General features: G+C 32.4%; 1 protein-coding gene across 8 annotated transcripts in view; it reads left to right on the plus strand.

Annotated features, from left to right (window-relative positions):
• LOC118185800 (F-BAR domain only protein 2) overlaps positions 1–22,742 on the plus strand; it is a 115,795-nt gene that overhangs the window by 90,466 nt on the left and 2,587 nt on the right. For all 8 annotated transcript variants that reach the window (XM_035355709.2, XM_085812942.1, XM_085812943.1 and 5 more), the window contains 5 exons: positions 3,823–4,037; positions 7,437–7,592; positions 10,414–10,546; positions 11,554–11,756; positions 13,109–13,338. In XM_035355709.2, the coding sequence (XP_035211600.1) occupies positions 3,823–4,037; positions 7,437–7,592; positions 10,414–10,546; positions 11,554–11,756; positions 13,109–13,338 (937 nt within the window). The remainder of the gene's footprint in view (positions 1–3,822; positions 4,038–7,436; positions 7,593–10,413; positions 10,547–11,553; positions 11,757–13,108; positions 13,339–22,742) is intronic.

Raw genomic sequence — 22,742 nt, forward strand, 5'->3', positions numbered from 1 at the left:
GCAGTGTATTAATGGGCACAGTAAAGCAGTTTGCTTGAAAACAGACAAGTAATGGCACTGCATTGTTAAGACTTGTGAAAAGCAAGTGTCAGTTCTGGTGATTCAGATTAAACAAAAGCTGGTTATGCCTAATCTGAAACAAAGCAGATTCTGATTAGGTATAACAAAGTTGGTTATACCTAATCAGAAAGATGCATTGTTAAATATTATACTATTTCATTTTTGACTGCACTCAAATTTATCTATAGCTGATGCTAAGGGTTAACAACAGTTGAATGGGGAAAAATAGTATTAGATTTAAGTGACAAGACAGATATAAATTGGAATAGTTCCCTAAGAGAAGTTGTGCATGTATATTTTTATCAAGATGAACGATAATAAGAGCGGGACCACATTGTTGAGATCAATGAAGGCTTTTAAACAAAGCATAAAGAACCAAGCAGGTAGACTATTCCTTGAATAATGAATGTTTGGGGGAATTTGCTTGAAAAAATGAGTGTTTTATTGCAAGAATTTCCAGTAGGAAGACGACTACCCTTTTGTTAGCAAGCAGTAAAGGAAAATATCAAAGAAGGATCTATTGACTTATTTGGGCTTGTGGAAGATTTACGGAATTGATGAATTAACAGGTGCAAGATTGAAACATCTGGAACTAATAATTGGTATAACTTTGTTGATTCAGATATAGGAGTGCTATACTCAAAGCATTGAATACTAATATGTAAAGGATGTTCGAGCCAGTGGTGTTCGAGCCAGTGGCATATCAAAAAACAGCAGGGAACTGCATTGCCATTGCAACTTTTAGTATCAAAGTAAATCTTTGTTTACCGAATTGAAAAAATATCGAACTATTTTAATGATGAATGGAAATATTATAATGCTGGTTGCATTAAAATTCAGCCTTTCTATGAATGAAAGCAATAGTATGGATGTGAAAGCGTATCCAGATGGCTCCCTCTCTTTTATATCTAGAATCTTCAGAAATTTAATTTGTTTACTTAGTGTCCCCAATTTTGATTTGACAGGCTTAAATTAGTAGAGTTAATTGTTAAAAATCTGAAGAAGATTTCTATTCTTTTATTTTTTATTTTTATTTTTATTTTATTTTATTTTATTTTTTTCTAGATTTTGGGGTTTTTGGTTTTAACCACTAATGATAGGCTTTTAATGATTGGTGTTGCAGGCCACCTAGGTACAATTTCTTTTACCGTAAATGCAGGTGAATAAATTGTTGATATTTTTTACACTCTGTAAAAGAGTTCTTTAAAGGAAAGAAAAATTGAAACTATTTCAACATTTGTGTAATAATGAACCAAGAAAAATATTAAAACGTACATGCATGTTGGTGAACTTTAGTGAAATGCTTATCTAGAATGCTCTTCTAACTGGAATCTCTTCTTTCATTTTTTGAGGGAGAAATGAAGACTTCTTGAGTTATGATAAAAAGCTCCGTAGAAAGTTGAAAAATGTCTAATGTAAATCAAGACACGACTACTATTCTCACTGTTAAAAATAAGCGTGATAAATATTTTCTTATCTGTGAGCAGTTTAACTCTCAGTGCTAAGAAGAATGTGCAAAAAAATAAGCATAAATTTAATATAAAATTCTCTTAAAAAGTAAGTAAATAAAAAAAAAAAAAGTTTCTCAATAAAACGTTTGCAATTACTGTATATTTATCTCATGAAAAATGGCGATATATATTTTATCTGCTCCTTAATAAAACCTTTTGCTGTATTGTATGCTCCATTTTGCCATCATTCCATGTTCTTAGAACAGTTATGCAGCAAAGACTTGTATTAATTTGTTTTTCATTCAATGAGTAACAATTTATTTAAAGACATTGTATCAGAGTTTATTAACCCCTTCGAGCCGGGTAGCGAAAACGCGCGCTTATCGCGGAGGCCGGCAGTGTCTTCCGCGAGCGTCTCTCCAGGGCCGGGGGCTTTTTTGCTACTAAGCCTAAATCCATGAAATTTCCGAAGTATCAACGCATTGTTTAATAATGCTCTATAGAGTATTTAAACGGCTTATGCTTTATAGATATTTATATATATATATACTTTAATTACCTTATTTCTTGTTTAAATGCATATTTTACACATTTTATTTTAATTACTCACCATTTTATGACTTTTAACATTATACATCTGAAAACTAAATATATTACTTAAAATTCTCTTTTCGTATGAAAAATTTTAAAACAGAGATCTACACACAGTCCTACGTTACATTCCTGGAACTCGTAATAACTCATTTGCCATTTTGGAGGATTTTTCTGGGAATGTGAACAAACGAAGCACCGTCGTCTCATTTTCTTATCAGTCTCTTCTGAACAAAGTTTTGGAAAATGTCTTTCAGTTAATCTTTCAGAATCAATATCTGAAATATTTTGCATCATTTCTGCTATTTCATGCTCTGTTAAACATTTTCGACGCTTCGACATTGAAACGGTAAAAACAGAAAGAATTCATGTCTAACAAGATCTAATTATTTTCTAAAAACTGAACTGTAAACCGAAATACTCGACGCTTTAGCGCATATAAAACTTCTACTTACAATAAACATCTACCACGTGCGAATACAGTGCGATTTAAAGAGACGTCATAAATCACACCATTCGGAAACATTTAGTTCCCTGTTTGTTTATATAATAAAAAACACGTGTATGTGAGTCATGCTTCTCTCATTTCGAGTAGAATGTCTAATGTACATGTATCTGAAACCATATGGGCATACAGTGCCATCTTGTGGCAGAAATTATAGTTTGAGAAACGTTCCAAGGTACTGGTACAAATACGTGACATTCGGAAGAAAACTGAACATTGCTCTGGCATGCCTGCGTGTCGGCCGGTAGATAAGTGTGTTCGTTGCTGGCACGTATACGTGACAGTCGGCGCAAAGGGGTTAAACCAGCTTTTCTTTTGTCTTATGACTTAATACTCCACCATGCCAACATGTGCATTACAATAAAATAGAAAATAAAAATAAAGAAGACATTTTGTAAATGAAAGCTGCAATTAACCAAACATTACAAGAGCTTCTAAATGAAGATGAAAAGGAAGTTTTAGAAGCTGCTTCTTCTGAGTAAGATTTTATAAGTTTCCAGTCAATAGCGCTGTTATTTTATAAGTTCCAAATATTTCTGCTATAACAAATGCATCTTTTTCTCTTTAGTTTACTTTGACATAAGTTTCTAGTTTTACTTTAAAAAGTGAGGAATATTGATTTTGCATCTGATAAATTTCAATCATGATTTTGTAATTTACATTTAGAAAAACCTTTAAAAATAATATTAATTTGTGGATGCCTTAGAAATTATCAAATACTGTTTATATATATATATGTGTGTGTGTGTATGTGTATACATATTATATCACTATATCTTGAATTTGGGTATTGGATCAGTGCAATCACAACTTTAAAACTCCCATATAAAATCATTGAAATTAATTTTGAAGAAATCAGCATGAATCTATTAGAGGTAAGAAAACCCTTTCCTGTTTTTAACTGTGCAAAGAGTCATTATCTCTGATATTAAAACAGATTGGTAGGAAAAAGGCTAGTGAAGCACTGATATTTTGGAAAGTCTCAATATATATTTATCAGTTTGGATGACTCCAAAGGTAAAGAATTCTGCTGTCTGTGAGGCAGCTTGCATTATTTCCTATAGCGGTTATAACATTCTGGATCAACAGAGTTCAGTTTTTCATCACATATTGGTACTAGTCTCTGTAACCAGTTGATAAATCTTAAATTTTAAAATAGACCTTTTTCAAAATTTTTATTTATAAATTTTTATATTAATTTCTTTTGTCCTAAAGACTACGTCTCGAGGTCGTATGTCTCCTCTTCCATATTCAATGACAAGAACAGAAAGTATTGGAAGCCTTACCAGTGATTTTAAAACAACATCAATGCCTGTTGGCTCATCCAGAGGACCTTCTCCTTTGACCATTGGCATGAGTGATACTATTCCTTTAGCAGTAGCTTTTAATGAAGTTGTCAATGCGTGTTTCAAAGGAACTGATGAGACAAGGTATGATTTTTCTCATATATGCTATAATATGTATTGAACATTCTCTTAATGTTTCATGTGTTAAAACATAAATATATTTTGATATTATTTAAAATGATTAAATGCAGATCTTTAATGTGTTGAAACCTTTCAGGTATCAGATTAAATGATTGTATGTTGCTTTCACAAGTAATAGTATAATTTCATATTAGAATGTTTTTTAAAAAGTTATTTTATTTCTTATATTTTATAACTGATAATCACTGAAAAATTCAGGATTGTTTTTGAGTAACATCTGTATTTTTAACATGCTTAGTAGCTTTCATCAGAGCCCAAAAATGTGTTCATTCATAAGGCATGAAAATTTTTTTAGAAATCTATATATATAAAAAAACCCTTCATTGTTTTAATAATTTCTAAATTCTGTATATGAAAATGCTGAAAAGGTTAAAACTACAGAAATAAATGTGGATGGAATGTCCGTAAAGATAGACTTTATTCAATAATGCAGTGCATTTATTAAATTCATGAACTATATGATTTAACATTATCCCCAAATAAATCTATTCTGCATACTGTTTTTATATCCAGCCACATCCATTTATATTTGTTTGCAATGTAGTGCTTTGTTATTGAGTTTTCACTAACCAAAGCTACCTTATTGGAAACTGTTGAAAATTTTATCATCAGTTCTGTGCTGTTGTCCATTCTAAACTGTTTATAAAACAAAGTTGCCATTATATTTGCTTGTAGCAAAAGTTTTTCGCGAAAATACGTTCTTAGTAAAGTTGGGGGGAAAACATGAAAGCAGTATCTTTAATGCGGGTAGTAATCACAACCGAAATCTATGATTTTCTGCCAATGTTTTGGTAGTTTTCCAAAATTTTTGGCCCGGAAACTTGGCTGACGTGAGTCCAAAACTGATCAACCTCATTTCAGATACCCTCTGCAGAATTTAAAATAGCATCAATAAGACGTAGCTGCACATGTGAACAAAGGTAGAAGTCTGAAAGAGCGATATCGGGGCTATAAGGTGGATGTGATAAAAGATCCCATTCGTGACCATACAGAGTCCAGCTGGTGAAAGCAGACACATACAGTCATACATTATCTTGATGGAACATTACCTTTTTGTGCCAGAACTCGGTTCGAGGTATTGTCAAGGGTTTTACCTTTATTCAGATATTCTTTGTGGATAATACTATGGCAATCTCATCAGATACAAAGCATGATATTTTTTGTTAGTCAAACTACATTTTGCGACACTGCTGCCAGGATTCCTGGACGCAGACCACCCCCCTTTTCAACCTGTATTGTTAAAAAAAATCCTTTTGTCGTCACAAGTGAGGGTCCAGTCCACAATTTTGTCCTTACTGTGATATTTGAGAAGAATAGTACAGGTCCTAACACATCTGTCCTTATCCTCTTGAGTCAGCTCATGCAGTATCCAGTGATTGAACTCATACGTCAAGTTTATGTGATGCATAGCATGATTAATGGACATGGCACTAATATCTAATTCCTTAGCAAGCCCTCAAGTGGTTGCATACTGATCTTCGACAAGTTCTCGCAGGTGGGCCGCATCAACATCTGGCCGGCCAGAGCACTCTGCTTCTTGATTATCATAGTGCTTGTTTTTTAACTTTCGGTACCAAACCTTCACAGTGTCATATGATACAACACTAGTACCTAAAGCTGTACACATGATTGGTGACATTCTGTAGCTGACTTTTTGCAACAGAACTGGAAGCAAATGATGGTTCTAATCTACTAGCAAAGATAGTTCCATTTCAGACAATGACAACGATATTTTTTTACAAATTTCTTGATATAGTGTTCTAAAGCAAGTCTCTATCTTTCAAATGCCAAAAATCATTTGACAAAATATGATTTAACACGGCAATATGAACTGTTTGTGCAGATGATATTTGCAGTGGGGGATACTTTTGTTAAAACCCGATAGTTTTATTTCATTCATTAGAACATATATTCATGTCAAAGTATATTTTGTCTGAAAGATCAATCATGTACACATAGTAGGTAGTACTATGTCTCTTTCTTTTTATTTATTTAATTGATATGGTATGTGATGAAACATATATAGATGTACGTATCGCATCATGTATATCACATGTATAGATGGTGTTTATATATTTTTAGAATGATAAAGAGTATTTTTTAAATGTTCATTCTGTTAACCATTTTTCTGGACTGTAAGTTTATATCATGATTTCTATGAAAGAAGAGTTTTTCATAAAACTTCCATGGCTGTCAATTTCCATTCCTTCTTAACTTCTTTCCTGAGTCCACCAGTTGTGGTGGGTAGAAAAAAGAGAAAGAACTTTTTTCAAGCAACCAAAGTCACAATAGTTCCTAGGTGAAGCATTAGGATGCTTTGCAGTATATATGCAATACCTATATCATGATATATTCATTTTTTCAAGGAATACAATGCTACTTTTTGAATTATGACTTTTTGCTTTGTCTTAATGAAATTTCACTCTTTGAGAGTCATTGGAATAAAGAAATGGAATTTCTTCTGTAAATATCAGGCATACAACTTTCCTGTGATAGTATATGGAGTTTAATTTTGATCTTTTTTTCCACTCTTCTTGTTTTTAATTTCCCATTGTAAGAGAACTCTGAGTTTCATGCGGTCATAAAAATCCCTTACCAAAATTTTCTTAATGTTGATGGAACAAGATTGGTACATTTTTGTCCCTCTTCATTTTCGATAATGAATAGATCCCCCTTTTTTTGTTGTTGTTATAGTCATTTAGGTAAACACATTGTTCTGCATTGAGCCGCATGCCTCAGCAAATAGCTCGTGAGTCTGTTTTTCAGCTTTTTTAAGGTCATATAAATCTTAATTTATTATTTTATCAATGTGTTTACAGATGTATTTAAAGACTGCAATTGATTTCTGCATCAGTGGAATTTCTCTTGTTACCAGCAGTTTAGTTTCAGAAACATTAGAAATCATATATACCTTTTATGAACATTCCTTTGGAGTTTTCTTCCCAGGTAGAAGAAATGATTGTTGGTTTTTCCCTTTCCGATTAATATTGTTCTTATTTTGCCTTTAGAAATTTTAGTATCGTGAATTTTGCAATATTTTTTAATTACAGAATAGATATATATCTCTTCAAAAAATGCAAAAATATATCCTTCAATACAGAGCATGTTTACATGCACATTTAAAAAGAAGAATAATTTTGAAAGTAGTTGTCAGTATTTCTCATTTCGAATAATTAGCTGTTGCCAGAAATTTTTATTTCAAAACAGGTTTATTTATTTATTTAATTCTTTATCGAAATCATTCTAAAAATGTGCAGACACCCTCTGTAGTATTTCTCCCAATCAATGCTTATTTTTTATATAATAAGAATTATATTACACTTTTTATCATTCTTATTTCAGGTGTCAAGTTCGCTTGATGGGTGATATGAAAGTGTCTTTTCCTGCTGGAATTGTGCAAGTTCTTGCCAATAATCCATCTCCTGCTCATCTCATTTTTCGAATATCAAAAGCCGGTAAACTTGAAAACATACTGCCAAATAAACAGTTAATATCCTTGTGAGTATTTATTGAGCTGAAAAACTTTAACATATTTTACCAGTGGTAAAATGCAACAAATATGTCACTTGATCTGTCTGTTGCATACAAAACCACCATAGATGTCTCATAAGGGGCTAATCGTCAATTCCAAGGACACTGAATAGGTCATAGAGGATTAATAAGTGTCCTTTATAAATCTAGAGATTTAAATTTACCCATGAGTTCCCTTTTAATATCTTTCTTGTATACATGTCACAGATTACCAGTTTGTAGTAGCTGAAAGAAAGAACCCCTGTCCCTGTTTTCATGTTGATTATACTGTAATCCAGCATGTGTTTATTACATTCATAGCATTGACTAATACTTAATTCTGTTCTTTTCCCTCACCCCCAAGTTTATGTAAAATTCTGAATGTCTCTGTGCATAGGACTTCCAATAGATTATTAAAATATTGTTTGTAATCAAATAAATCTTCAGAATTATTTTAATAAGATTTGAATGGTCTGTTCAGATAAAATTAAAAATCTCCAATTTGGCATATCACCAGTTCAAGAGTAGGTGGCAGTGATAAATGACCATTTAGACAGTGTACATATAAATTCCATTTCCAGATGACTGGAAATTATTTGCTGGGGCTCCAGACCCAGCATGACAGTCGAATGCTTTCTTTGGGCACTTTTTAAGGACATTCTTAAGCCACTGTCGTATTTCTGTCCAAATGTGCACCCATCTGTCTAGTTGATGTGCCAGTTTCGTGTAGGCTCATCATCTGCTGTTCTTAAAAATATGATTACAATTTGTTCCAGATATTTTACCATAGTATGATTTCATAAGCAAAGTTTGACAAAAATTTTATATGTTAATCATCTAACAACGCATTCAGCTGCTGTAGTTTTAATCAGTTACAAAAAATGGCAGAAATACTATGTAACTTTGATCACTTCCATGCTTCCCTCTGCCCTTTATACATTTTTTTTTTATATTTCTAGCAGTAACTTATTAATAGATGAAGAATAAAGAATGAATTTGCTAATTTTCTGCCAAATAGCTATTCATCATTTGATGTTTAGCCATATATAGTTATGTAAAAAAAATGATGTTTGTCACGAATTATTGTGTTCAGATGGGAAAAGAAATTAGATAAGGGAAATGTAAGTACAATCAAAAATCTTTAATCTGAACGTCCATAATCCGGAATGATCTATCCGGACCTCAAAGCTACAAACTTTCTGCGCATGCGTAAATGCATTATGCATAATGCATTTACGCATGCGCTAATACGTTTACACATGCACATAATACGCTTACGCATGCACATAATACATTTACGCATGCGCGTTTAATGTATAACGGACGGTATAAGCTAAACTAAAATTATCTATTTCAGTTAATGTTGCAGATTGCGTTGTTCCTTAATCTTCGAATTGGATCCGGCTGATTATTTTTTGCAGACTGTTAGAGCAATTTTATAAAAGTAAGCTTGAACTTTCGATTATGTCAGCGGAACTTTGTAACCGAACAGGAAGTTATGTCTGTTTATAGAATTAGAGAGAAAGTATTAGCACATAAAACGAAGCAACTTAAACAACTTGCATTGAAAGAAATGTTTAATAAAATAAGCAAATAAATATTAAGTTTTTTTTTTTTTTTTTTTTGTAAATTTTGATACCCTTTAGATCATAATTGCTCTTTATTTCATAAATTACAGTTTCATATTTTTAATTTTATAATTTCTGCATGCCATCTTACCAGATTTAAACTGATGATTTATAATCCAGAAAAACCGATAATCCGGAATCGACGAAGTCCCGACGAGTCCGAATTAAAGACTTTTGACTGTATATCATATTTCTTGAGACATGGGAAAATGAATTATTGTAATGTAGAGAATACAGTAGTTCTTTGACTGTTTGGTGAAGGAAAACTACTAGGTACATATTTATTTATATTGTTTTGTTTGTAGCTAAGCTCTGGAGTCATACCTTTTTTACTTGGCATTTTTGGAAACTGGGCATTTTGGAGCCAGTCTTTAAATGGGTGAAGGGGCTAATTACAATTTTTGGCATTAATGATCCATTCCATTGCGCAACTGCAATTTTGTATGAATATGCATAAAAAGTTATATCCATGACCATCTGGGCATAAAGAAGTGAAATTCATGAGATCGTACATTGCTTCTGGTTGCTGTTGCACTTGCTGAAATTATGGTGCTTTTAGAATATACTGTGAAACGTTTTCTCTCCATTGAAATTGAAAATAAGCATCTTGAAAATAGACCTGTTATTTTGTTGCTGCATGAAAATGTTGTTTTCATGCTATAATAACAAACAAGAGATTTTCAGGCGTAATTTCATAATGCTCCTTACATTTCCAGTTATTTGCTGTATAAGTACTTTATTTCTTTGAATTTTAATTGTAAATCATGCTGCAAGAATTAGGCATAATTCAACAGGTCAACGATATCATGAAAAAATATCTTATGAGCAATTCAAAATTTTCTTTCTGTTAGATATTTACAATGCAATCTGAACTATAGAGACCTACTGTGTAGAGCTGTGTGCCATTGATTTAGCTGTATTTGATCATTTCCCATTTAAGTGATTAATGTATTGCGAATAGTTTTATGCCACATATCAGTTTTTCATCTGAATATATAAAATGTTGTATTCGCTTTTAACATCAGAAGTATACTCATAGCTGTATGTTTATTATATGTGAATGCTTCTGAAGTTATTGATATTTTTATAGTATGAATATCATTCTTTTTATATGTACACATAGATAGGAAATTAATATGTGTTTTACATGTATATAATGCCTGCATTTATATATATTTCAGAGACCCTAGTCAAAGCACCAAGGAACAATATATATATGAATTTAATATGCAAGCATTGACTGCACTACTAAGGAAGCAGTTTGAACAGTCGCCATCTGCTTCATATTTCAACATAGATATTTTAAAGTATCATGTAAGTAGGTTTCTTTTTACCCATATGTAATTAAATGGATTTTATTTATTAGAGAGTGCAAAGTAATTTTATAAAGCTTATATTATGTAAATGATTTATTCCAAATTAATTTCCTTATATTTAATTTTTTAAATAATGTGCTTTTGTCAAAATAATGGACAGTAGTAAACAAAATGTTTAATATTATGCATAACAATAATAACAATATGTTAAACGATGGTCTTGTCATCGAAACTAGTCCTGTGAAAATTTGAAAACATAACACTGATTTTCGTTGTTTAACTTTAAAATTAAAATCAGAGCAAAAGTGCACCATTTCCTTGATAATTTAGATTATCATGCTAGTTGAAAGGGTCCTTGGTTCATGCCTCCATTCTAGCATAGCAACAAAAAGGCATCAACTTTTAATGTCTGTTGGCTAACATTGCCATTAATGAAAACAAAACTGCATTTGCCAATAGCACTTGTTTCTGTCATGTTGGGATTGTAACGTCATCATTCTGTGTCTTATTGCAAAGAATGAAGATAATTAGTTTTTTTTTTTTTTTTTTTTTTTTTTTTTTTTGAATTGATTATTTTAACTAATGTTTAACACATACATACAGATAACAAAAATAAATATTGGTTATAAGTCATTTGATACAAAGAATAATCGCAGGCGGGAATCCATATTAGTAGCAAGCATACTAATTACAGAAAGACCAGTCATTATTACATGACATAAGCGAGGTTAGTTTGATGTTTCACTGATGGCTGCCGGAGTATCAATCAATAAATTCTGTTCCATATTGTATGAGAATGAGAAAGCTTTTTGCCATCTTTTTATGTCTGGCTGCTACTTAAAGAATTCTCCACAGTTCTCCTCATCATCAAATTACAGACAGCACCATGAGACTGGAAACAGCAGCAATTTCTTATATTGCCTGTGTAATATCAAAAATATAAATATTCAGATGCCAGAAATGTATTAAAATTATATTTTAACTCTCTATATATTTCTTATTTAGATCAAAGCTCTTCAGGGAGCAAAAAGCACTCCATTGCATTTGGTAGCATATTGGAAATGTGAACCATTATCCACAGATCTGAGAATAGACTACAAATATAATCCTTCCTCTTTAGCAACACCAGCACCATTGACAAATGTTAACATAATTGTTCCTGTAAATGGTGGTGTTACTGAGGTACAGTCAAAACCAAAAGTGCTTTGGTAAGTGCATTTATCTATGTTAAAAGCATATCCTGATTAGTTAGATTTTGTGTGTTTTAAACTGAAGTTGATCTAAAGGCACACTTTATCTAATTTTTTAATTTAATTTTGCACTTTTTATAAAAAATTGCATGAAAAATTATATATTTATTTTATCATTACTTTTTAAAAGCATAAAATGATTCTTTCTCTTTGTAATAGCATAAAATGAACTGTAAAACACTTCTAAAATTTTATTTGTCATAACTATAAAATTAATTTGTTTTTGTAGCTCCTCATATCCGAGAAAAAATATTTATAAAAAGAATGAATTAATATGTGTTGAAATAGCCATTTAATGCATTATTATGCTGAGATTTATTATGATTTTAAAATCAAATGTATATAAAAAATTAATGTCAATACAGTATTCCAGATGAATAATTTTTCATAGTCTCTGAAAATATTTAGGGGAGAAACCTGCCAGCCTTTAGTCAAATATCTTGTCCTGCATCCTTAGTGCTGGATAAGGTAATTACTGCTAGTACATTATCTTAGATCTGGTATATTTTATAAATTTTTAATTTGGGTTCCTTCTGAGTGATAACAATAAAACTATAATACAAGAGAGTTAGACTTATGAATTTATGCTTCATCTTGAGAGTAGTTGAAGATGGCATTGAAACAGTAAGTTTTAACTGCAAAATACACTCTCAAAATCTCTCAGTTGAGGCACATTTTCATTTCTTCTGCAGGTCTCCTGTTCTTCCTTTACCACCAAACCACCCAAGAGGACTTTTGGCTTTCCATATATTTTGAATGCTCTGTGCTGCACAGATGCTATGCATTTACAAACTGCCATGCCTTTTCCATGATTCAAAACTGAACCTATCGGTATGGGAGTTAATAACTGGTCACTAACCTCTATCCCATGTGGGTGGCTTACTTAAAAATAAATAATATTATCATATAGTAATATAGATATCATTTGGCATAATGAATCACATTTAAAGGGAAGTGAAAATTAAAGTTATGCTCTGTTTCCTTAATTCTTTTCAATTAATATACACCAGAAAACCTCAAAGAAATTGTAAGCTTTAATTTTATTTATGTGTTTATTATGACTGTGTAAATATATAAAACTGAGTTGGAATTTTGTCAGAAGCAAAAGTATTGAAAAATCAACCTTTCCCCCCCCCCAACTTAAAGAAATGGTGGCCAGTATAAGAATGGTACTGAAAGTATTCTTGATTAAATGCTTTTCATTATTGAATGTAATTTAATGCAAATATATTATAGAGAGAAAATTGGGTCATTCTGTTAATAGGTGTAACATTTTTACCAACATAGTTTGATGCTTATTATTTGTATAGGAATAGTGAAACAAGCCGTGCTATATGGAAACTATCTGAACTTTCCAATACTGGTGAAGGTGGAGGTCTTGGTTCTCTGCGGGCTCATTTTGATTTGAGCGCAGGTCCATCTACAGCATGTGCTTTGGCTGCTCAGTTTATCTGCAATAATTCTTCTTTATCTGGTGCCGATTTTGAGTTATGTGGACTCGGGTATCGTCTCTCATTGGTAAAGAAACAGATTGTTGCTGGTAAATTAAATATTTATTAGATATTTTTCATCCATTTTAATTACTTTATCTAGAATTATAAGAGTCTAAAAATCAGTTCTGTTTTTTAATAATTCATGTTCATTAATAAAAATTTTATGAATAGCTATTTGTTAATGCTATTAGGTTTATTTAAATGTCTGTGCACTCCATTGAAATGCATAAAAACTAAACTGCACATATATTTTTTTACTGCAAAATAGCAGTTTTTTAATTATTGATTCACTTAATATTATTTAATTTATGTATAATAAGTTTATGAATTGTGTTTCATCTAATGCCATAGCAAGACTTTTTAATGTTTTTAAAATGTTAAGTTTGCTGAGTGGTAAGAAATAATCCTTTATTAAGTGAAGAAATTTATAATAATTTTTCTATTAAAGAATTATCTCTTCAATTAAATATTGAAGAATCTGCGTTTATGTATGTTTGTATGTTCCAATAACTGCAGAAAAGCAGTGGTATCTAGAGCCACCAGGTTTTGAACTTAAGTAGTCCCGTACCCGAACATGTGCCTCTCAAAGCCAGAATTTTGAATTTATCTTTGACTAATTTCATTTTTTTAACAAATTTAAGGAATTTTTTTATTAACAATCTAAATGATCTGAAAGTGAGTAGTGGCAACACTGTTTGAAATAAAAACATTTTTATCTCCGATGTACTGTTCTGTTGCATTCAGCAGAATGGAAAACATTTATCTTTCTATTCTAATCAGTAAATCCAACTATTTAACATATGTGTTGTACTGCCTGAAATAAAATACTTCAATTTTCCATGTGCCAGCGGGCAGCCATTCAGTAAAGCTTAAAATATTTAATGTTTCGATTTAATTCTAGCTAATAATAATTATTCTGCCACTGCATACAGCAGTGCACTTATTCAAGGAATATCATTCTCAAATATAAAATTGTCAATTACTTTGAAAATTTCATTTGCAGTTCTATCATGAAGAGATTCACAAAATAAATACTCATCGGCAATTTGTTTATCTTCTTTGAAACATATGTAAACTAATAATTGAACAAAGTTTGTTGTATCAGTACTTTCATTCAGTTGCAATGCAAAATACTCACTGTGTTTCATTTTTTTTGAACAAGTGTCTTTTTTTATGGAATTTGCCATTTCATGAATTCGTCAACTTACTGTATCATATTTATTTATTATTGTTTAACTCTGGTAATTTCCCCTTAAAATGTTCTTCAGATTTATCCTTTAAACTGCCATGTATTCAAGATATCTTTTAAGAGATGATGGTTTAATACTTTTATTGAATAATATTTCACCACAAACAACACACAGAGGTTGAGGGTCCATTTAATTTTCATTCCCAGTGAACCTAAATGATAAATAACTGTCATTAGATTTTCTATACACAATTTTCTTTTCTCTTCAGTATTCTTAGTGCTAGTCGATTGTCCTGGATTCATCACCTGTGAATCATTACTTTTCCGCTTAGTCAATCCTAGCCATTTTTCCATTTTGAAAAATCTAGGTTTGTTTTATTATTTTTTTACAAATATTTCAGTGCGCAATATATTACGAGTGCTTCAAAAACAAATGACGATATTCTCGAATCACGTAGAAAAGTAAGGAATACAAAGCAACAAGAAGAGAAAATACTTGCTATTAGCAAATTGACGTGAAACAATTATTCTAATTGAAAATAGAGCAATATAAGCCCCAAAATGGTGACTACATAAAGTGTAGATTTGCTAAATAAATCGATCAACTCTAAAAGAATTAATGAGATAGTATTATCTTTTTATAGGAATGTGTTTTTATTTTCTATTAAATACAACATCCGTTTTTATTACTCCCTTTAAAAACATTTTGTGGCATTTTTTGTTGGAAAGGCATCAATTTCAGTTTGTGAGTTCAGGTAACAGTAGTCCATACATATTCTTATAATTCCTTCTGCTACTTTCACACACTTTCAGGCTTGAGTTTGATGTTTTCTGTAGTTTGATTTATCCAAATGAGTTTTCAGAATAACAGGTTTGAGATTGACTTGCTGTCTTAAAATTTCTATTTCTCTTGCATGGTTTGAGGTACGTCTGATCAAACTCTTCATCAGGATAATATTCTTCTACATTCAGTGGTATAACTCTTGGAATGTTTTCAACTTCTCTAGAATCAGTGTCTGCATCATATATCTCACTGACATTATTTGCAGCAATCATGAACTCTAATTCTTGTGTGCATGAACATGCTTCAAAGTGTCATTGGACATTTGATCTATGTAACTGTAATTAGTATGCTTTTCAATGATTATAGCTGGTGCCTTCCATCTTGCATAAACTTTGTTTGTTTTCACCAGAGGTTAAGACTGTAACTGTGCAACTTTTCTTAAATTCTTTATGACGAGTCTTCTGGTTATGGTAGAGTGCATAAGCTTGTGGCTTTCCAACTGCTGTAAGTCATGCATATTCTGCAGCATTTTATGACTTCAAGTCATTCAGATAATGTTTAGTGAGCTTAGTTGTCCATGAAGAATAGGAGTTTCATCAGCCCATGGCATTTTTAAGATAGATAATGGGCCATTAGGCTGCTTTTCAAAATCTGTAATGAGCCACTGAGCATCTAGAATGGAGTATAGTCATATTGGAGTCTAGTCTTAATGGTACTGCATACGGGGGAGCCGACGCTTCCGGTTCTGCAGTCCGGGACCATGTCGAGAAGTTTCCTATGTGGACAGTGAATTTCCACCAACTTAATATTAATGGCGTGCAAAAGAAATGGAACGAAATGTCCTTTATTCTGCATTCAAACAATGTTCACATTGCCTGCTTCCAAGAAACGAAACTGAATCCTAATTTAAACTTAAGTATTAGAGGATTCATGGTGATAGGCTCACTGGTATTGATGGAGACATTGCTTTCTTAGTAAAACCTCCAGAGCTAAAGTTTACAGAAATCCCTCAGACCTCATCTTCTGCCAACAGTAACACCAAGGCTCAAGCAATAATTTCTTCCTAAGTATACTATTACTGTGGTAAATGCTTACCATCCAGATAATTCACCAATTGATACCGATCTCCTCCAGAGTCTTGCAGATACCACAGCTGAGACAAAAATCATTCTTGGAGACTTCAACGCTAAAAGCCATTCATGGAGTTGCCAACTACTGGATTCCAAGAGAAACCAAATTGAGGACCTGGTTGCTGACTAAAATTTGACTATTCTTAACACGGAGAAAGCACTTATGTCTCTAGAACCAATTTTACTGTGTCTGCTCTAGATACCACCACTACAAGCTACCAAACTACAAATAATTCTCACTGGGAAGTAATAAAATCTGTAATCAGCGACCACTATCCTATTCTCACCAGATTGGTCAACAGTACACAGCACATATTTGTAATCTCGACAGTTTGGTTTCATAGATACCATGATTCCCACATTGATTATATGGAATGGTTCTTTAGGACATGTGATTGAGATAATAGGAATTCACAGCATGTTACATCAAAAACAGTGTTCCCTTTTTGATTTTATTCATCAAAAGGATACCAGGCCACTAGGAGGAATATCTCAATTGTTCAGCAGCCTTCTTGGTTCACTGGTGACCTCCCCGTAAGTTAGAATGAGCTAAGTCCAAAATTTTTCTTCGTCTCTCTTTGGGATTAACTAACTATTGAGCTCTTTCTCTTAAAATCTTATTTTTTTAATATAAAAGTATTAGTAATAACAATCAAATAGGAACAATGGAAATCATTACTTCCATTCTTAGTATCTTGCCAGCATGCTTCTAAAGATGGATCATTTATTTGTTGTCATGCTATTTTTAGAATCATCTTTAACTGTCTCTTCATGCAGCAGTGCACAGCATTCCATTGTTTTCTTAATAATTTCCTTATATTTTTCATTAATAAACTTTTCCCTGTCATAGTTAAATATTTCATCAAAATTTTCACGTTAGGTAAAAAGGCATTTCAACCAAACTGTTGCTAAAAACGTTTTTGATTTTGCATTCATTTTTTTTATTTGCATTTTCGCTTATCATCTCCATTTAACTCATTAAAAGCATTTAATGACAAAAGTAAATCATCGCATAACTTATCAGCCATTGCACATCACATGAAATTAGGTGCATACATGAAAGCCCAATTCATGGCATCCAATCTTGTGATATCTGTTCTGACTCAGTATCACATGGCAGAGAGGCAAATGTGCATGGCAGTTAGGCTTAAGTGCCCATGTGTGGTGTTCATCAGATTCTGATAGGCTACATTGTAACAGGACAGTTCTACTGCCCATGTTAGGTTCAACATTTCTTGCTTGATTGTTAAGTAGTGTCTTGGCTCTTCCTTGGCTTACCTGAATTGCATGATTACCTGAATTATCTGCTGTGGAACACATGGTATATCAACACTTACTGATGAGACAAGGATATATAGTCGATCTAGACATCATTCCTTAGACAGCCATCCGAAATGTATGTTGACCATTACTGTTGTAGAGTACTAAAGTACCGGATTTGGTATATTGCTTTTGGCTTGCAGTTTTGAAATGATAATTATTTATATATATGAAAATATATATGTTTTCTCTGTTAAATATATTTGTTATAACTCATGTCGTTTTTAGTGCTGCAAATTCTGTGAAGAGCAGTCTATGTCCAATAAGGTGAAAATTAGTCTCAATTCTGAATAGGACTGTTTTGTGGTATCTCATTAAGCCATCTACAGTAAACAGTTTGCTTGAGATATGGTTTGTACAGTCCATAAGTTTTTTGGAAATGATATTTGACCCCTAAAAGTCCTTGATTTCTGCCAAGTTGGTAAAAGGTCCTTAATTTTACTTAACTATCATTTCTATATGTTTTTTATGACTGCAGTTTTGAGTGAGAATTAACATTTTGGCAGAATATTTTTTGGCGATTCACTGGCGAAAATTTATGTAATGGGTTATTTTTTGAATTCATTCATTTTGAATCTTACTTCTATAAAGAGTGAAATAGTTGAGTTTCTAGACACAAGGTCCTACCTCGATCAAAACATAAACTTTTCAAATTATTTCTTTTTTCTATTTGAAGAATTCACAGCATGTTACATCAAAAACAGTGTTCCCTTTTTGAAAAATGAGTGCATTTGTTATGTAGCACGTTTTGTGACTTTTCAATATTTTGCCAATTTAAGGTAAATGTGTATATAAATTTAAATTTGCTGATTTGCAAATTTTCATTGAGTTTTATTTTTACAAACATAATATACATTGATGGATATTAAACTATTTTTCATTTCTCCCTCTCATATTTTTAAGTGACATTACTTTCCATTCTAATGACTTAGGAATAATTTAATTATAAAAAATAAACAAGGTAATAAATGGTATAAATCACAGCTCCAAAATATTTCTTAACAAAAACAAAGAAATTGTTGTAATTGTTTTAAAATTAATCTCATTTATCTTTTATATTTTTTCGTTCTTTTATTTTCCTGTTAAATTGTTCCAGAATATTCAAATGTGTATCAGTTTTCTCTGTAAAATCCAATTCACATATTTCTTTTCTGAATTTTATTTTCTGCCTTTTTCCTGTTTCAGAACTGATAGAGATAATTGTTCTCTCAGGTTTTAGACCTTGCACATTGGAAAGCTTAGAAGGATTTGAAGGCAAAATATTTACAGATGTTTGATTCCATAAAACATGGCAAAATGAAAAATTCCTTCATGGTATTAACACATAATAAATATGTTTTACAGGGAATATGTGATGAATTTCTTATTTTTTGGAGAATTTTTTCAGAGAACAGTGGAAACAAATTCATTTAAATCTTGTACTTTTGATCCTAGAAGTCTTTCTCTTAACATGTTTATCATCACTTTATTTTTTCTTCTTTTCATTAGACACAAGCATGGAAAGTTTCAAAAATGATTCTAATCTTGTCATGTGAAAAGGTATCTTTAGAAAGGAATTTTTCTAATAACAATGAAATTGAAAACTGACAATTTAAAAGATTCATCTTGTATGTCTCAGTGCATATAAGAAGTCAAGGCTAAACAGTTTGACACCTGGTTTAATAAACTGTAGATCTTTAATTCTAAAATTTTTGCCAGCCCTAAAAACTCTGGCACACTTCTCTGGTGTCAGTCTTTATCATATATCATTTCATGTTTATTCTAATGCTCTTACAGTTAAAGAAGTTAAATTAGCAGTTTCTTCTACATGCATGAAGTTTAGAATAATAGAAATCTTTAATTAAATCTGAAAATTCTAAAATAAAGAGGAAACTTATTTTGGAAGAAATTGATTACTTAAAAAGAAAGAAAATTGTTTTTCAAAGATATATTGGTTGGCACATTAACAAACTAAGAGCTGAAGCAAAGACTAGGGGTTACATTTATCTGTTTATTAGAGCAAATAAACATAGAAAAGTTGCTAAAGAGAAGGAAGTTGATATAAATTAACTAAAATATCTGGAAATTTTCAAATTAAAAAGATGCATAAATACACTCTTTTGGGGGGGGGAAATCGAAGCACCGTGAAGGAAGTGGTTGTTTTTCATGAAATTGAATATGTGTGTAGCTCTTACAAAAATAATAAAATGATTGCAAAATCAAGGTCATAGTACTTGTTCACGCCTCACAATCACCCATTGAGTCTTCAAATTAGTAGTTGGTCAAACTGCTGCTTGCGGCAATGCATGCTTAAATTCATCGACGCAAGGGATGGTAGAGGTTCCTAATGTCATCCTGCTACACATGCTGCCAGGCATTCATCAGTTATAACTCCAGATCTGTAATATTTTGTTCTGCCTGAATCTGGCAGCCTGCCATGCCCCAGACATGTTTGATTGGTGAAAGGTCTGGTGACCTTGCTGGCCAAGGAAAGAGTATCAACTGAACGGAGACAGTCCAGAGATATGCGAGTGGTATGTAGCCTGGCATTATCTTGTTCAAAAACGGCCCCAGGATGACGTAACATGAAGGGTAATGTAACCGGTTGCAAGATGGTATCAACATATCGTTGAGCTGTTAAAGATGTACGGAGGATGACTAAAGATGACCTGCTGTCATAAGAAACAGTGCCCACACCATCACACTAGAGGTTATGGCTGTATGCCTTTGTAAAACAGAGGCTGATTGGGACCGCTGGCCCCGTTCTCTCGCGACACAAACACAGTGGTCCTGTGCTTCAAGAGTGAAGTGGGATTCATCGCATAATACTATATGATGCCAGTCTGATGGCAGCCATGATGATCGACTGTGACACCGCTCCAGACGACTCTTCCGATGTTGTGGGGTCAAAGGCAAACGTCTTAAAGGCCTCTGTGAGCGTAACCCTGAATCTGACAAGCGTCGTGTGATGGCAGACGGTATAACGGGAGGTATAGACATGGCTGTAATGCATTGAATAGTCAACAATGATATTGTTGGGGTGGTTCAAGCCTGGCAAACAATCATCCTGTCTTTCTCCTTTGTGCTCCTTGGCCTTCCAGAGCCTTCATTTCATCGGCAATTTCCTTGTACCTACCATGGCTGCCAACATCTTTGCACAGTAGTGTCTGTATACTGGAACTGTCGGCCTATTGCTTGGTATTACCACCCATCTTCACGCAAGCCTACAATGCGACCACGTTTGTAGTCGTTTAGTTGTCTGTAAGGCCTTGGATATCCTAAAAATGGCATCTGTAGTTGCTTCTTTATGGAATGTCAATGGCAACAACAAAAAAGATAAATTTTCCGCATCTGTTACTGGTTTTATATTTTACGAATTGTGCACTAGAAATGCATGCTATGATCGCAATTCCTGTTTATTTGCCTTGAAAATTTGATCATTTGCATGTTCGATCAAGATGTTTTTGCATAAAAATTTCATCGCTATTGCAAAAGTCCTTCTTGGCGCTTCAATTTTTTTGCAAAAGAGTGTATTTTGTTGTGTGTTGTTGCTACGAAATTTTCTATGTCATAAATTAAATGTGTAATTATCTGTAATTTTAATTTGTAAGATATTTTAAATTGTGATATTAAATTAATAGTGCTTTTTTTACAAATATGTTTTGAATAAAAAACAATAGTTATACCATATAAATCTATAATGACAAAGGTCTCTAACTACCTAATTTTATAACTAACTGTACCTTTAAAAGTTATGTCTTTATATTAAGGCAAGTTGTGCCTTTCCTTAATCGTTGTTGTAAGCCATTGTACAGCATAAATGTGTAAAAAATTAACATTAAACATTATTCCTTACTGCTAGTAAGATTAAAATAGTACAAAACCGTTGAAATACTACTGATGTTTCAGTGACTTATTGGAACTTTTTAGTATATTAACTGGGTTACAACTTCAGTAATTTTACACCAAAACTACCAAACTAACTGGGTTAAACACACGTAACTGACTTTCAGCACTTACCAGCTTTTCCAACATTAGGTGTTCATATTTGTCCTGATTAGTAAGTACCTCTGTCTTTTTCTTTCTCTAAGCAAATAGCAGCAGTTGGAACAGCCAAGTTTCTGTTACAAATAATGATGATTATGATTTTACTCCTCATCATATATATATGCGGCTTAAGAGTTTGTCGCCGATAGTTTATTGATTGCTTGTGTAACTGTAAATTGTTTTATTTCCTGTGCAGTGCAGCGTGTGACGAATATTATGAGAAAGCTAAGCCGGAAAAATTAAAAATACAAGAGCACGTGCATTTAACATTTAATAAATAAATTTAACATCTATATATAATAGAATTCAGAAATACGCAACCGGCAATGATGAAAAACAAATAAAATGAAATAAATATCTTTATTATATGCATCTTAAGTGTCTGTTTGTCGCCAATAGTTTATTGGTTGCTTGCGTAACTGTACTAGCCAATGGGGTGAAGTTGCCATGGCACAAGGTTGCCATTTCAATTGAGATGTAGAATTGAGACCTTTGCTATGACCATCAATAAGTCTCATGGCCAAACGCTTCAGCATGTTGGCATTTTTTTTTACCTGAGCCTGCATTTGGTCACGATCAACTTTATGTTGCCTGTTCAAGAGTTCGTGAAAGAATGGACGTAAAATAAAAAATAATTGATGGTGCTCTGCAAGGCAAGCTTAAAAATGATGGAAAGATCTACACAAAAAATGTTGTGTACAAAGAGATCTTTGACATGTGAATTAACATTTTATTATTTAAACCACCTTATTTATTGAGCTAGCGGTGGCTCTTAAGAAATGTATCGCCAGTGGTATCCTTCATTGCATTCTACTTTAAGCAATTAAGCAAGTGGAAGGGGGAAACCCTGTGGGGCAGTAAGCAAAGGGGTTTCCTCGCCACCTGCCCTGGGTAATTCAGTTTGAATTAGTAGACACCTTTGCACAAATCATTTTAATTACAATTTGTAATATCTAGAATAGCGGTCATTTCATATGACCACCAGGCTTTCTAATTTTAATA

This window comes from Stegodyphus dumicola, chromosome 3 (assembly GCF_044657685.1).
Source record: "Stegodyphus dumicola isolate Sdum_Otavi_A_Nest chromosome 3, ASM4465768v1".
Classification (NCBI taxonomy): Eukaryota; Metazoa; Arthropoda; class Arachnida; order Araneae; family Eresidae; genus Stegodyphus; species Stegodyphus dumicola.